The sequence below is a fragment of the Geotrypetes seraphini genome, chromosome 5 (genome assembly GCF_902459505.1).
Source record: "Geotrypetes seraphini chromosome 5, aGeoSer1.1, whole genome shotgun sequence".
In the NCBI taxonomy this organism is placed as follows: domain Eukaryota; kingdom Metazoa; phylum Chordata; class Amphibia; order Gymnophiona; family Dermophiidae; genus Geotrypetes; species Geotrypetes seraphini.
In genome coordinates this window covers 223,945,954-223,960,998 of record NC_047088.1, presented here as the reverse complement: position 1 = coordinate 223,960,998, position 15,045 = coordinate 223,945,954, and the positions used below count along the sequence as shown (strand labels likewise).

At 43.0% G+C, this 15,045-nt stretch overlaps 1 protein-coding gene across 1 annotated transcript in view; it reads left to right on the top strand.

Annotated features, from left to right (window-relative positions):
- The window catches only part of KIF5C (kinesin family member 5C), a 242,236-nt gene that overhangs the window by 37,801 nt on the left and 189,390 nt on the right, over positions 1-15,045 (top strand). The window contains exon 2 of the mRNA XM_033946311.1: positions 11,588-11,678. Coding sequence (XP_033802202.1) covers positions 11,588-11,678 — 91 coding nt within the window. The remainder of the gene's footprint in view (positions 1-11,587; positions 11,679-15,045) is intronic.

Here is a 15,045-nt window from a genome sequence, read left to right as displayed (position 1 = left end):
CCATCAAGCCTGTCTGTGGCTCCCAATACAATGGGAAATATTTCTATACCTTTTGTCCCGTGTTTTTAATCGCTAACTGCATTTCTTGGTCCACCTGTTTCACAGAATAATTACTTGGAACTGTCACCTCCTTTAATTTGTGCCATTCTGGTGCTTTTCGGTAGCTGAACTCACCCTGTGCGTTAGCTCAGAAGGAGAATTTCTTGCCTCCGATTCAAAAATTTTAATGATCTTATCACAACGTTGTTTTCCATATGACTTTATATATGTGATACATTGGATATCCCGGACCCCTGAGGAAGGAGTGTTTCTCCGAAACAAGAACCGTGTTGGGTCCGTACTCCATGTATATGAGAGCCATTTTTAAGGATTACAATTTTGTATAGTTTTTAATAAAGATTCCTGTACCTTGTATATTCCATTCTGCAGTCTTTTCCTTGTTTTTGGTGTTCGCCTTTTACTGCAGACTCGGATTTATCTTTGTTTTGCTTTTCTTCTTTATCACTGTGTCTGGTTTTTTGAATCCCGTTTTTTATTAGTTGGAATGTGGATGTCCCAGAAGATAACTTTGTTCTCCATAATTCTCATGATCACAGTGCTTTTCTAGTGACAGTGATATAGTGTATTTTACAGAGTTTCCAGTGGATGAGATACAGATAGAAGTGCCATTTGTACAAAAGGCACATTTATTTTTTTGCCATCAGGACTTTGCAACCAGCTACGAGAGAACTAACAATTTTTCTAGTTCTTCCTTACAGAATCTTTATGTTACTTGTGAATATCTTGTTTGTAATACTTCTTTAGAAGAAAATCCTTGCTACAGGACCCTTCAGGCAATTGATACCCCCTATTATCCAAAGTGTGGTGGTCCAATATGAATAAAGTTTATAGATGTATAATTTATTATGTTTGTTTATTAAAACTTTCTGAACAGCTTATCGCAATCAAGATCTAGGTGGTTTACAATAGTAATCAAAACAAAAGAATAAAAATATAAAGGACAGGTTAAAACACATACCAAGAATATAGTCAAACATTCAAAGTGCTGTAAGACAGGACTGGAACTCAGTTGTAACAGAAGAGAGAATTAAAAAGCTTGTTGATGGTGGGCAGACTAGATGGACCATTCGGGTCTTTATCTGCCATCATCTACTATGTTACTAGGAGTGATTTAAATCTGGTGATCAGTTGACAAAATCATATTTTCTTAAAGTAAACTTAATATTTACTTAAAAAAATTGGTCATGCAAATGCCTGAAAATGCTGCAAAATCAACTTGTAGTGTCCATTCGATGTTTTTTCATCAGCATTCAAACATTTGGGTACCCACTTGGCTGACAGCTTTTGAATACCCAGCTGCTCATGGATTATACACCTAATACATTCCCTGGATATCCGTAATATCTCAGCAGTTGTTTTAGCCGATATTCGCTGATCTACCAAAATCAGGACATGGCATGGTCAACAATTTCAGGAGTTGACACCAGTGGCGTACCAAGGGGGGGGGGGGGAGGTCCACCCCAGGTGCACACCCCAAGGGGGTGTACAGCCGACCACCCTCCCTATTCTGCCGCTGCTGCTTCCCTTAACCAGCAGCAGCGACAGTAAACAGGGGTGTCCACGGGTACTCACTCCAGCGGCTCTTCAGCTTCTGGCCGGCTCCCCTGCTCGAAGCTGCTGGTGTCGGCTCCTCACACGATCCGCGGCTGCATCGGAAGCGTTCCCTCAGACGTCACAACCTCAGAGAGAAGGCTTCTGACACAGCTGTGGATCGCGTGAGATGTAGACGCCCACGGCTTTGAGCAGGGGAACTGGCCAGAAATGCTAGACAAGGAAATAGTCTTGCTGCACAGAGAAGGGGGAGGGTAGAATGCTGCACAGAAAAGGGGGAGTAGAGAAATGCTGCACAGGCAAGGGGGGAGACATACTGTTGCTGCATAGGGAAGGGGGATGGAGAAATTCTGCACAGGCAAGGGGGGTGGAGAAATGCTGCACAGTCAAGGGGGGAGACATGCTGCTGCTTTACAAAGAAGGGGGGAGAGAAATGCTGCTGCTGCAGCACCCAATTGGGGAGAGAAAGGGAAGGAGGGAGAAGGAAGATAAGGGAGAGGAACCAGACATGCCAAGTCCATGGGAGGGAGGGTAAGGAAAAAGGAAAGGAGATACTAAACCATGGAGGGGGAGGAAGAGATGCCATGGTTTTTGGGGAGGGGAGAGAAGGAGATAGAGATAACAGACCATGGTATGGAATGGGAAGGAAGGAAGGAAAAGGAGAAGAGAAAGAGAGAGATGCCAAAGCATAGGAGAAGGGGTGGAGACAGAAAAATGGAGAGGGGGTGAAGCTGAAATGAATCATGTGCAAAGGAGAGGACACAGTATATAAAGTTTATTGAAGGGACATAGAAAGAGGGAAGATGCCATATGGAAGAGAGAGAGAGTGTGGACAGTAGATGGAAGGGGCAGAGAGAGTGGGCAGTAGATGGAAGGTGTAGAGAGAGAGGGCAGAAGCTAGATGGAAGGGGCAAAGAGAGGGCAGATGTTGCATGGAAGGGGAGAGAGGACAAATGTTGTATAGAAAGAAGAGAGCAAATTGAAGATGATTAAAGCAGAAACAACAAAAGGTAGAAAGATTTTTTTGTTGCTTTACTTAGAATCAAGTAGTATTGTAACTGTATTGATAAAAGTTTATAAATAGGAAATGGAAATAAGGCAAATTTTTTGGACTAAACTCCTTTCCTCAGGTCAGGGCAGGATACCATAACAGCAGTGTACTGTACTCTTCTGAAGAAAGATTTGGCCTCTGAAAGCTAATTGAAAAATGGATTAGTCCAATAAAAATTGTATTTTCTTATTTCTCATTATTTCTTTTATTTTTATTTGTTAATTTGTAAAGTGGTGACATGTATTAGGGGACATGTGTCACTATTTTTGTGGTGTTGTGGAGTTGCATTATATGCAGAGTCTGGTTTCTTGGCGGTTCAGTTTAACTTTTGTCTACATATTTCTATTTTTAGTTTGTGATTATGCCATATTGGGCGAGAGTGTATCTCTGTTCTGTATGTATGAAAAGAATATAGTTTTCAGTTGGCATTGACTGCAGGATCAATTGACTGTGCGGGATCTGGCTTGTTTAGTTTTACAATGTATGTGTTGGTGTTCTAGTGCTCACTGCAGTGTTTAAGATGCTGCCTTTTCCTAGGTACACTCTTGTTGTGCGATATATGGATTGTTACTAAAAATCATATTTTTCATATAAATGGGGGACGGGGGTGTCAAAAAATGATGGGCCCCGGGTGTCACATATGCTAGGTACGCCACTGGTTGACACTTTGAGGCCTCCAAGACCTTGTTGCATCTTCGGTCTCGATCTCCATGCTGAAAGTTTACACACCACTTCTTCACTGTGGCGTGCGATGGGCATTTGCATCATACATGCATGGATTTCCTTTAGAGTTTTCTTCTGCAGGAATAGGAACGTCATGATGGCTCAGAGTTCCACACTTGAAAATTCCACACTTTTCCTTGACATGGTTCAATCAATGACCTGAAATAATATAAAATAACACACCCTTCAGGTACAGTGGCAAAATAATGCTCAGAATTGGTTGAACTGAGAACTTGTCAACACCCCCTTGTAAAACAGAAGCACCATATAGGTCATCATCAGTTGGTTTGAGTTGAGGAGTAGCCTCTATACACATAGCCGTTGTATTTGAAAATACTGGTACTCTTAACTCTAGCTCAGTGGTCTCAAACTTAAACCCTTTGCAGGGTCACATTTTAGATTTTTAGGTACTTGGAGGGCCTCAGGAAATATAGTTAATGTCTTATTAAAGAAATGACAATTTTGCATGAGGTAAAACTGTTTATAGTTTATGAATCTTTCCTTTTGGCTAAGTCTTAATAATAATATTGTCATTTGTAGCTAAAGAGAATCTGTTTTATTTTACTTTTGTGATTATGATAACCATACCGAGGGTCTCAAAATAGTATCTGGTAGGCCGCATGTGGCCCCTGGGCTGTGAGTTTGAGACCACTGCTCTAGCTGATGTGCAGGTTTCACATTTGCACTTGGCAAAGGTAAGTATTTACAAAAAAAAACCTAAACTGTTTACATCAATTAAAACATACATAAGATTTTTTTAAAAAAGCCATATCCTAAAATCTACATAATTACACAATTTCTTCTCTGCAAATGTCAACTAGTAAATTGCAAGAATACAATAGCCAACGTGGTTAAGCAGATCCTTTTCTTCAAATGCCAACTAATAAATTATAAAAATGCAGTAATAAATTCATATTACTGCTTACCTCTTGCTCATTTACAATTAGCAGTTTCTAGCTTCTGCTTGTGTTTTTGTAGTCGATAAGTGACTGACGAAATGCTCTTAAACAGAATTTTGATGGCCCTGAATTTTAAAGAACAGCATACCGACAGCAGCTTGAATTATCAATATAGCTCAGTGTGAAGAGGTGGTGAAGCCCTGTTCAACCCCCTCCATCCCCAGTTAGGGCTGTGTCACCCTGTCTAATTTATAAGCAGGCAATTTGACTTCTGTTTCTAGAAGGCTCACACTGAGAAAAAGCAATTTGTCTGGAATGTTTTCAACAAAGTCAAATTTCTGAAACTGTATCCCTGGAACTAATTGGTTTTACAAATTAACCCTACTTATCAGTAGCTGAGAGCTAATCTTTCCAAGGTTCTGAAACTATTGTGCAATTGTTTCTAAATCAGTATCATAATTTGGTTAAAAAATCTTGAAAATCACAACGGGACCCCCCCCCCCCACACACACACTCTGTAAATCCCTGAACTGAGCAGATATAGAGCCCATATGACAGAAGACTTCAAACATCTTTCTGCAGCTTGAAAGCCTGTTCCTATTACTGAAGCACCTGTCCACTTAAGGGGGAATCCTAGGGCTATGGTTTGGAGCTTTGAGACGTTCTTTCAGTGGTCTACCATGAGTCTCTGGTGCCTGGGAACCCAGAGGTTACATTTGTACCTCCCTCCCCCCTGTATAATCTTCAGCTCTCTGCTCCCCATGGCAGTCTAGTAACAGCTGATAGTAGGAAAGCACAGCTTCTCCAACTTTTCCTGTTCTGCCTGCTTCTGTAGAGATTCCTACTGTGTCTTGGGATAGATATCCTCAGAAGATAAGTACGTAGCCTGCCATGCTATTGGCTACATGCTGTTTTCTTGCTGTGATTTGGGAGTGTGAAAATGGAACTAGAGAGAAAGGGAAGGAAGGAGACGTGATTCATGGTGTTTATAAACAATGGGCAGAGGCTTTCTTTCTACTTAAAACAAAACTGGGGCTCGGGTTTATAATCAAAATATTGGTTAAGGGTCGTAAAATGGTAATCATGACTCCTCCATTACCAAGAGTCTAATATAATAAAACGGTAAGCCGCGCATGCGCACTTCCTATGCGTGCCTCTGTTTTCCGTGAGCTGTAGCGACCCATAGGAAGTGTGCATGCGTGGCTTACGGTCTGGCCTCACGCGAGGCTAGACAAGTGCGCATGCGCGCCCTTCCCTGCTCTCCACCTGCGGAGCAGCGGCTGCCGGCCGCTAGCACCCCCTGCCCTCTCTGTCGCCTCCCGGCTCCAGCGGTGTAGGCAGCACTATAAACACGCTGCTTCGCGCCCTTCTCTGCCGATTTCCTCTGCCACGTCTCTGATGACATCATCGTAGACAGACGCGGCAGAGGAAATCGCCAGTAGAAGGCCGCGAAGCAGCGTGTTTAAAGTGCTGCCTACGCAGCTGGAGCCCCGAGGTTTGTTGGCGGTGGGAGGGTCAGGAGCAGGCCGGATCGACAGCGGCAGTAAAAGAAGGGGGAGGGGCCGAACAGAGCAGGGAAGAGAAGGTAAGAGAAGGGAAAGGGGGAGTGGGGGGAAATGCTGCTACTGCTTCTACACAGGAAAGGGGGGGATAGGAGGGAAATGCTGTTGCTGCTGCATAGGGAAGTGGGATGGAAATGCTGCTGCACAGGGAAATGGGGAAAAATGACAGGCAGACAGCGGGAGGGAGGGAGACAGAAAGAAAGAAAGACACAGGGGCAGGGAGAGGGATAGAAAGACAGACAGAGAAAGGGGGCCAGAGAGAGAGTCAGCGGGAGAGGGAAAGGGAGCTGCTTTGGGGGGGAGGGGTGTGCTTGGGGCAAACAGCTTTGCTCTGGGGGGGGAGACAGAAGGGGCCAGGGAGAGGGCTAGGGAGCTGCTTTGGGGGAGGGGTGTGCTGGGGGAGACAGAAGGGGCCATGGAGAGATAGGGAAAGGGGGCTGCTTTGGGGGGAGGTGTGCTGGGGACAGACAGCTTTGCTCTGGGGGGGAAGACAGAAGAGGGCCATGGAGAGACATTTGGGGGGGGAGATGGGTGCTGGGGGCAGACAGCTTTGCTTGGCGGGGAGGGGGAGACAGAAGGATACAGACAGCGGCCAAGGAGAGAGAGATAAAGAAACAGACAGACAGACACATCTATTCTAGCATGCCTTTCTGACATTTAAAACTTTGCAGTCCAATACACCAGCATTTATAGATAGACTTTTGATCCCATATGACCCTCCGAGAGCTTTAAGATCTATTTCTCAGTACAATCTTAACATTCCATCTTTTAAAAATAATTGGTACGCGTTGTACCTCAATCTTTTCTGTGACAGCCCCTATGATCTGGAATACTCTTCCTTTACACTTAAAAATGGAAAAAAACTTAAAAAATTTTAAAAGCAATTTAAAGTGCTTTCTTTTTAAAGATGCTTTTAATTGATCAACTGTATTTTAGTAATTAATCTATTCTTGTTTTTCACATTTATTTTCCCAATCCCCTTTTGTGTTTACCTTAAATGTTTCTCACATTTTCTATATCGATTGTATTTCTTCCCCTCTTCCTATTCGTGTTTAGGGGCCTTTCGGTCCGTTTTTACCTAGTATGTAATTGTTGTCAGTCTTGTAGTTTTTTAATAGAAATGTATGTTTTACTTGTTAAATTTTTTGTTTAAATGTTAATTTTAAATCTTGTTCAACGCTTTGTAGTTTCGAAAAAGTGTTTAATCAAAAATCTGAATAAATAATAAACAATAACGGGCTTAAAGACTAGTGTGATATATAAAAATAAATGGACATCATTAGTCTTAAAAACTAAACTTTCTTAAATGAAATTTTCATCTCTGCATTATATATATTCTTCATCCGTTCTGTTCATGCCATTACTGAGGTTAATTGTAGACCAAAACAAAAGGCCCTTCAGAGGCTAATTAAAGAAAATTATTCATTTTTCCAAAACAAGGAAAAAGAATGTTCATATAGAGTAGGTTCTGGGACTTTTTTCCAAAAGAGAAAAACATCCAAAAAGTGGTATAAACGGGCAGATGGACATTTTCTTGCTAAAACCTTTCAATTCGCTATTTTCGGGATGGATTTCTATGTTATTCACCCACAGTCTAAATCCCAAGGGGGCTTGTTAGAGGTGTGGGCGAGACTAGGGCGGGCTTATGACCTGGGCCTTTTTCTGCCATAACTGAACATTTTAGAACACATCTGGGGCACACGTCAGATGCTTAGGACTAGACCTGTTTTAACAAGTGCCAAAAATGGTGACCAGATGACCACTGGAGGGATGTAAGCATGATTTAATTTTTCACAGAAAGTATAATGAAAACCCTTGTATGTCCTTTCTAGAAGAGGTGGTGAAGATAAATGGTGATAGAATGAAGAAAAAAAATAGATGAACAAGAAGTGGGGGGAGGGGGAATGAGAGTTGAAATGTATATTTCAGGCTTCTAAGAAGGCTTCAGAGTGGGGAATAACATGTATGGCGCAGTAGTTACGACCTTAGTCACCTTCCAGGTTAACCTGAGTAACCATTTTGGTCTTTATCTGGTGTTGTCTACTAAGTTACATAAGAACATAAGACTAGCCTTACTGGGTCAGACCAATGGTCCATCAAGCCCAGTAGCCTGTTCTCATGGTGGCCAATCTAGGTCCCTAGTACCTGGCCAAAACCCAAGGGGTAACAACATTCCATGCTACCAATCCAGCAGTGGCTTCCCCCATATCTCTCAATAACAGACTCGCCGCCAGGAAATTGTACAAACCTTTCTTAAAACCAGCTACGCTATCCACTCTTACCACATCCTCTGGCAATGCGTTCCAGAGTTTAACTATTCTCTTGAGTGAAAAAATATTCCCTCCTATTGGTTTTAGAAGTATTTCCCTGTAACTTCGAGCGTCCCCTAGTCTTTGTAATTTTTGACAGAGTGAAAAATTGATCCACTTGTACCTGTTTTACTCCACTCAGGATTTTGTAGGCTTCAATCATATCTCCCCTCAGCCATCTGTTTTCCAAGCTGAAGAGCCCTAACCTTTTTAGTCTTTCCTTGTACAAGAGGAGTTCTATCCTCTTTATCATCTTGGTCACTCTTCTTTGAACCTTTTCTAGTGCCACTATATCTTTCTTGAGATAAGGAGACCAGAATTGAATGCAGTACTCCAGCTGAGGTCGCACCATGGAGCAATATAGGGGTATTATAACATTTTTAGTCTTGTTAACCATCCCTTTTTAAATAATTCCTAGCATCCTGTTTGCTTTTTTGGTTAGTTAGGTCTCATTGACTTGTGTTCAAGTCCTAGTGACATGATGAATTACAGATCAAAAAAGAGATCGGTTTTGTGCTAGTCTGCTAAGGTCCTCCAGTGTCATCCCTATTGTTGTTTTCAACATGTCCCGCCATCTGATTGCAGGTCACCCTCTTAACCTAGTTTCTTCAGTCTTCCCAAACATAATGTCCTTCTTCAATGATCATTGTCTTCTGACAGTGTGACCAAAATAAGACGGGCATACCTTCATCATTTGGGCTTGAGTGACATAGCCGATTTGATCTCTTCCAGAATCGATTTGTTAGTTCTTCTGGCAGTCCACTGCATGCATAAAATCTTTCTTCAGCACCAAAGCTCAAATGAGTCAATCTTCTTTCTGTCTTGTTTCCGTAGTGTCCAGCTTTCGCATCCGTAATTGACCACTGAGAAAATCAGTGCATGGACAAGTCTGATCTTTATTTGGAGTGTTATTTCCTTGCCTATGTAAAACTATGTCAAGAACCTTCATTGAAGAGCGACCCAGTGCTATTCTGTGGAGTAGTTCTTCCCTACTACAGCAGGGTGCACTTGGGTATCCCACAGTAGTTCTAGAATCTGTGTACTCTACCCACACACTAAAAAATATTTTTTAGCATTGGAGATGTGTTTGAAGATGGAGAAAAGGTATGTTCTGCACTGATCAGTGCAGCTATATTGTCTCACACAAACCAATGAGCATGTGATTAGCATAGGGTCCCTTACCACCTAGAAAATAGGTGTTAAGTGCTTCCATGCTAATGAGGAAATTAGCATATGGTCATTAATTGAGAAAAATAGGAAATGTGGCAATTTTACAGCTGTTCTAAAAGTGGCTTCAGTGATTATTGCTGACAGCCTTTTAGCACAGCTTAGTAAAAGGGAAAATTGGGTAGAGGTCATACTTTGGTCCAGATTCACTAAAGATAGCAATTCAATCGCTGTTGGCCAATTTTGAAACAGCGATTGATTCAATGAGGTGCCTGAGCCAAGCATGGCCTTAGGCCCTTCCCTGTGCATCACGTGATGCACTGGGGCAGGGCCTAAGGTCTGCAATGTGTTGGAGGAGCCGGATGAGCAGGAGGCACCCCTCCTGCTCCCAACGTAAAGGTACTGGAGAAGGGAGGCTGATGGCAGGAGGGAGTGGGCATCCCTCCTGCCGTTTGTTTGTTTGTTTTTTCCTTCGGGGAGCCGGGCTTGATGGCAAGAGGGAGTGGACATCCCTCCTGCCTTTTTCTTCTGGGAAGGGGAGAGGTTTTTCCATGCAGGAGGGAGTGGGTATCCCTACTGCTGTTTTAGTCTGGGGTGGGAAAGGGAGTGAACGGCTTCATGGAAGGAGGGCGTGAGTATCCCTCCTGCCAGTTCTTACAGGGTCACCGCGTTTGTCATGGGTGGGGGGCGTGTTTGTCGGGGGTGGTTGTGGGGGGTTTGTTTTTTTTCCATGGGCAGATATTTTGCTTGTGTAATACACGCAAAATATCTGTGTCATTAAAAAAAAAAAAAAGAAAAAACTCAAACTCAGCAGACCTGTTGGTAACAGTTACCGACAGGTCTGCAGCAGTCAGGTTTTAGGATAGTAAAACCTGATTCAAAATAGCCAAGCAAATGTTAGTGGCTATTTTGCATGGGGTTTTGCATGGCCGGATCGGGAAATGTGCAATCGAGGGGGAAAACACGCGGTGGCCAGTTTTTTGTTTTTTTTTTTAATTTTTTTTAAAATCTTTATTCATTTCAAATCTTAAATCAAGTACAATATTGACATTTATTAATTAAGCATTCAAATACACTTGAAATCCTATAATTGATTATCATAATATAAAATATTATTCCCCTCCCTTATTTATTTATGAAAATGATTTGTTTCAATTATAATAAAAAATACCCACCCCCCTCCCCCCTTAATGTCTTAAAATTTTATACAGGGAAGAATATTTTTAATCTTTACAATAATCTATTAATGGCCTCCACACATCTTGAAATTTGTTATAATTTCCTTTTTGGACAGCTAGTGTCCTTTCCATTTTATATATATATGACCAGTTTTGTGAATCGGGTTGGTTAGCAGCGATCATTTACCGACGGTTTAGCGATGATCGCTGACTTTAGTGAATCGGGTCCTTTGTTAGAGCTCTGGGTGGCACTGCGGCTGCTGCAGAGATGCTGTGGGTGGGGAGAGATAGTGTATTGCATCTTAAAAAACCCCAAACAATTACCATTTTGGGAAGTCCTACATGTTGTGGAAACTTTGCATGTCAAAGCAGCTCCTGATTGGATAAGGTCCGACATAGTGCAGGAAGAGGCGGTCAGAGCATACAGCGAGTGATTTCCTGCACTCGCCGGCGCTCTGGCTGCTCTCTTCTGCCTCTCCCGCTGCCCTCTCCTTGTCGGCGGTTCATGGTCGGAAAATACCGTGAATGATCGCGAACTGCCGATCGCGAACGACCGGGGGAACACTGTACTGCGGACCACTCAGATGGTACTGTCAGTTAGCAAAGTTGCAAATATAAGCTGTTTCAAGGAAATGTCCTCTTAATAAATCAAACTCGTCACTTTGACATGGTATCTTTTTTTTTTTTTTTTTTACAAAGTGACGAGTTTGATTTATTAAGGGGACATTTCCTTGAAACAGCCTGATGGCATAACATGACTCATCTTGGGAGAGGTTCCCAGCTGATATAAGTTATAAATGAGATATTTCTGAAGCTGAATATTTTGTTTTAAAAATTGTTTAACAAAAGAGATTCAGTGCATCATAAATATTATACGGTTTTGAAGAGTTCTCTTAAGACTGATGACAATTATAGGGTGAACTGATTCCCATGGAGTACTCTAAATAATGGATCTTGGGTGGCACCGCTGAGGTCTTGTATTTAACTTTTTCCAGTGACCTGCTGATTTGTCTCCAGTTACTGTTTCAGTATATCATTTCGTGAGAAACATCTTCTAAAACAATATTTTTTTCCTTTTTCCTTTCAGCAAAGCAAGCCTTACGCCTTTGATAAAGTGTTGCCACCCAACACAAGCCAGGAACAAGTTTATAATGCTTGCGCCAAGCAGATCGTTAAAGGTAGGCCTGATCTTTGTCACCTCATTAACGGCAGCTGTAACGTCCTGAATGTTAAGTTTCTGAAGCTCACTATCACAATTGAAAAGAACTACTTGTAGAGAGATTTAATTACGAACGAGCCCCAACCTCATCTGTTTTCTGAAGAGGAGGGCAACTGAATAGTTTCCAAGGGGACAATGCTTTAAAGACCAGAACAGAAATGATTATCTCCAGCCAACTCTTTCTCTTGAGGTTTTTATATTTGTGTATTTTTCTTTAAAAAAAAAAAAAAAGTGGTGTTTTTTCTAGAAAAAATAGGTGCTTTTACTCACATCCAGGACCCCCTTAGGTAGGATTAGGGGGGAATCCATCCCCTGCAACTAGCTACAGAATCTATGAAAAGGCATCAAGAGCCTTGATTCTTTAATATTAAGCAGACAATGAAAAAAGTTCAGGTACTTGGGCGCAAGTGAGCACCTCCTGAAAATGCTCTCAATAAATAAATAACTGTGATAATATTGATGTATACCTGTTTAAGTATATAGAAAAAGTACCTATAAATAGGAACTTTAAAATATTCTGCTGTTTTAAACAATTAGCCAAGCTTTCCTGTGTTAGGGCAAGATTCACTAAGCAAACCAATTGTGTACCGATCAGTTTGCGACCCCTTTGTGGCCCGATTTTACTCCAGCCCGATTCACTTACCTCTCTGCTGATCCGATTCCGATCCACACATGCAAATGAGGGGAACGGCATGCAAAGTAGGCAGTGACGCGATTCACAAAACAAATTTTGCTAACCGACTGGCCTGGCTGATCCATCCAAGAAGTGACTGCTGGGGACCAGTCGCAAACGTCCTTTCTGACTCACCAACTCCATTGCCGCCCTGCTCTCTGCTGCCCCAAATCTCTCCTGCCTGCCACCCCGAATCGCCGCCCTGAATCTCTCCTGCCTACTGCCCTGCTCTCCCCCGAATCGCCGCCCTGCTCACCCCCGAATTTCTCCTGCCTGCCGCCCTGCTCTCCCCCGAATCTCTCCTGCCCTTCCCCGCACAGCAAGCCTGTGGTTTTAACCCACAGGTTTAAGTGGGTTAAAACCACGGGCTCACAAAGAAGTTGAGAAGTCTAAAAAAGTTTAAAAAGAGGCTGCTGTTGCTGCCGCCGGGGATCGAGTTGGGGCCCTAAAAAACAAACAAACAAAAAAAAACCCCGCAGCGAACGAACACAAATGCATGCGCAGACCATCTACAGGGAAAGCAGATGGTCTGTACATGCGTCTGGATCACACACTAGTGATCCGTGTCGGCGCGTGGGGACGTTCCTCCGATTGCCCCCGTTAGAATATTGTTGATTGAAGAATCCATTGGACCTGCCTGGATCAGACACGGATTGGTGACGATCGAGCGGGTTAGTGAATCTAGCCCTTAGTATTTGATTCCAATGGAATTATGTTCATATTTTAAGATCATAATTCTTTGCTAGCTGGTTGCACATACATATTATATCTGCCTCGACTGCAATGGAACTGGTTATACCTGTTGTCAAACTTGTTGCTGTTTTTTTCTTTATTTTTTTTAATTAGTGCTATTCAACATGAGCTTTATTAAGAGTGAGGATGGTGTTTTCTTGAGATAAAAATCATTTTTTAAGCTTAATTAATGCTGAGTGAGTCCGGTAGGTGGTGGTTTTAACCTATTTTCACCTACCAAACTGTCAGCTCTTCAGCGCCAATTTAAACACCCCCCCTTTTTTTTTTTTTTTTAACTATGCAGCGGTAGAGGTTTCTACCGTGGCCCAGATCACTAAATGCTCTGACGCTTATAGAGTTCCTATGAGCATCAGAGCATTTAGTGCTCCAAGCCGAGGCTCAAACTTCTACCGTAACTTAGTAAAAGATGGCCTAAGTCTTCCGATCTGGCTTGATGTATGCTGTGTAAGAAATTGCCTAATCAAAATGCAAGTTAGATCTTCGGCAGTGCATGAACAAAACTTGCTTATTTCTCCATTCGTCTGTATACATGCACAAACAAACCTGTGCTTACTGAGAGAGACTGAGCTGGTATTGGGAACTGCAGCACGATGGAAGTGCCAGGACCCATTATGCTAAGACAGTAGGAAGGAGCTGGGGGAAGAATGAGTGAAATGCTGGCAGGCAAAACTGAGGAAGACAGTAGCAGTTCAATAAAAAGTGCCAGCAAGGTTCCCAGCCCACGCCAGCAGAAAATGTACCTGCAATGGTAATGTGAGAGGAGTGTGAATTTAGTGCAAAAAGGATTTTCCATTTCTTTGTCTTCTCCCTGCAATTTTGTTTTGGTCTTTGGGCACGATGCACAGCAATGGCATAGTAAGGGGTAGGAGGCTCCTGGGGAGCCCCTGTGCCCCCCACTCCTTCCATGCCTCCCCCGCCCCCATTCCACACTTGTGCTCTCCCTCCCCACCCCCACATACCTCTAAATCTTCACCAGTGAGAGTGGCTTGGCAGAATGCTTTTTGCGCCTGTGTTGGATTTCCCTCTGATGTCACTTCCTGGCCCCGTGACCTGGAAGTGATTCAGAGGGGAACCAGGCTGGCGCGAGCAACAGGCATGCTAGCGAAGATAATACAGAGGTATGGGGTGAGGGGGAGGTGTGGCGCAAGCGGGGCGGAGAGGAGCCAGCGCCCCCATTGATGCGGTGCCCGGGGCAGTCCAAACCCCCTGCACCTCCCTTACTACACCACTGCATCACTGTAAAAAAATATCATAGTTGGAGTGATTTATTTATGCAAGTTGCAGTAACCTAAGCGTGAGATGATGAGTGTCGATAAGGGTTTTGGTAATGTGTTCAGAAAGGAAGGGACGAAGTTTGGTGATCTTATAAAAATGACAAGTTGTAGCAATCTGTTGAATGTGTGCAGAGATAGAGAGAGGAGCCAGTTGGTGGTGCAACAGAACAGGTCTCCTTTGAGCTTCTAGTTCAGTGCAGGGTCTAAGCCAGCAGTCAAATTGCTGGTTCTGACCCATGAGAATTGGCACTGAGCCATGTTGGATCAGAGCTTGTCCCAGGTCTCCAGAAGAGGTGATTGTCTCCTTGGATAGTGAGCCATGACTGAGTGCATTGGGCTTCTGGAGGAAGTTGAGTATCGGTGGAGTTCAGGTTATGGTTGGGGGTCAGTGTGGCAGGACCAGGGCAGAATTCAGACTGCATCTGGCAATGGTGATCCACTTGAGAAAAAGTGACCCTAGCAATAGATTATAACATGATTAGGAAAATGAAAGTGAAAGTGAAGGAGACAGTTTTGGAACATCTGTCTATTACTGGATATTCGTATACCTAGATTGAATGGTGTAATATCACTACAGCAGCAAGGCCTTCAAAAAGTTATTATTATTATTATTTTTACAGGCAAGT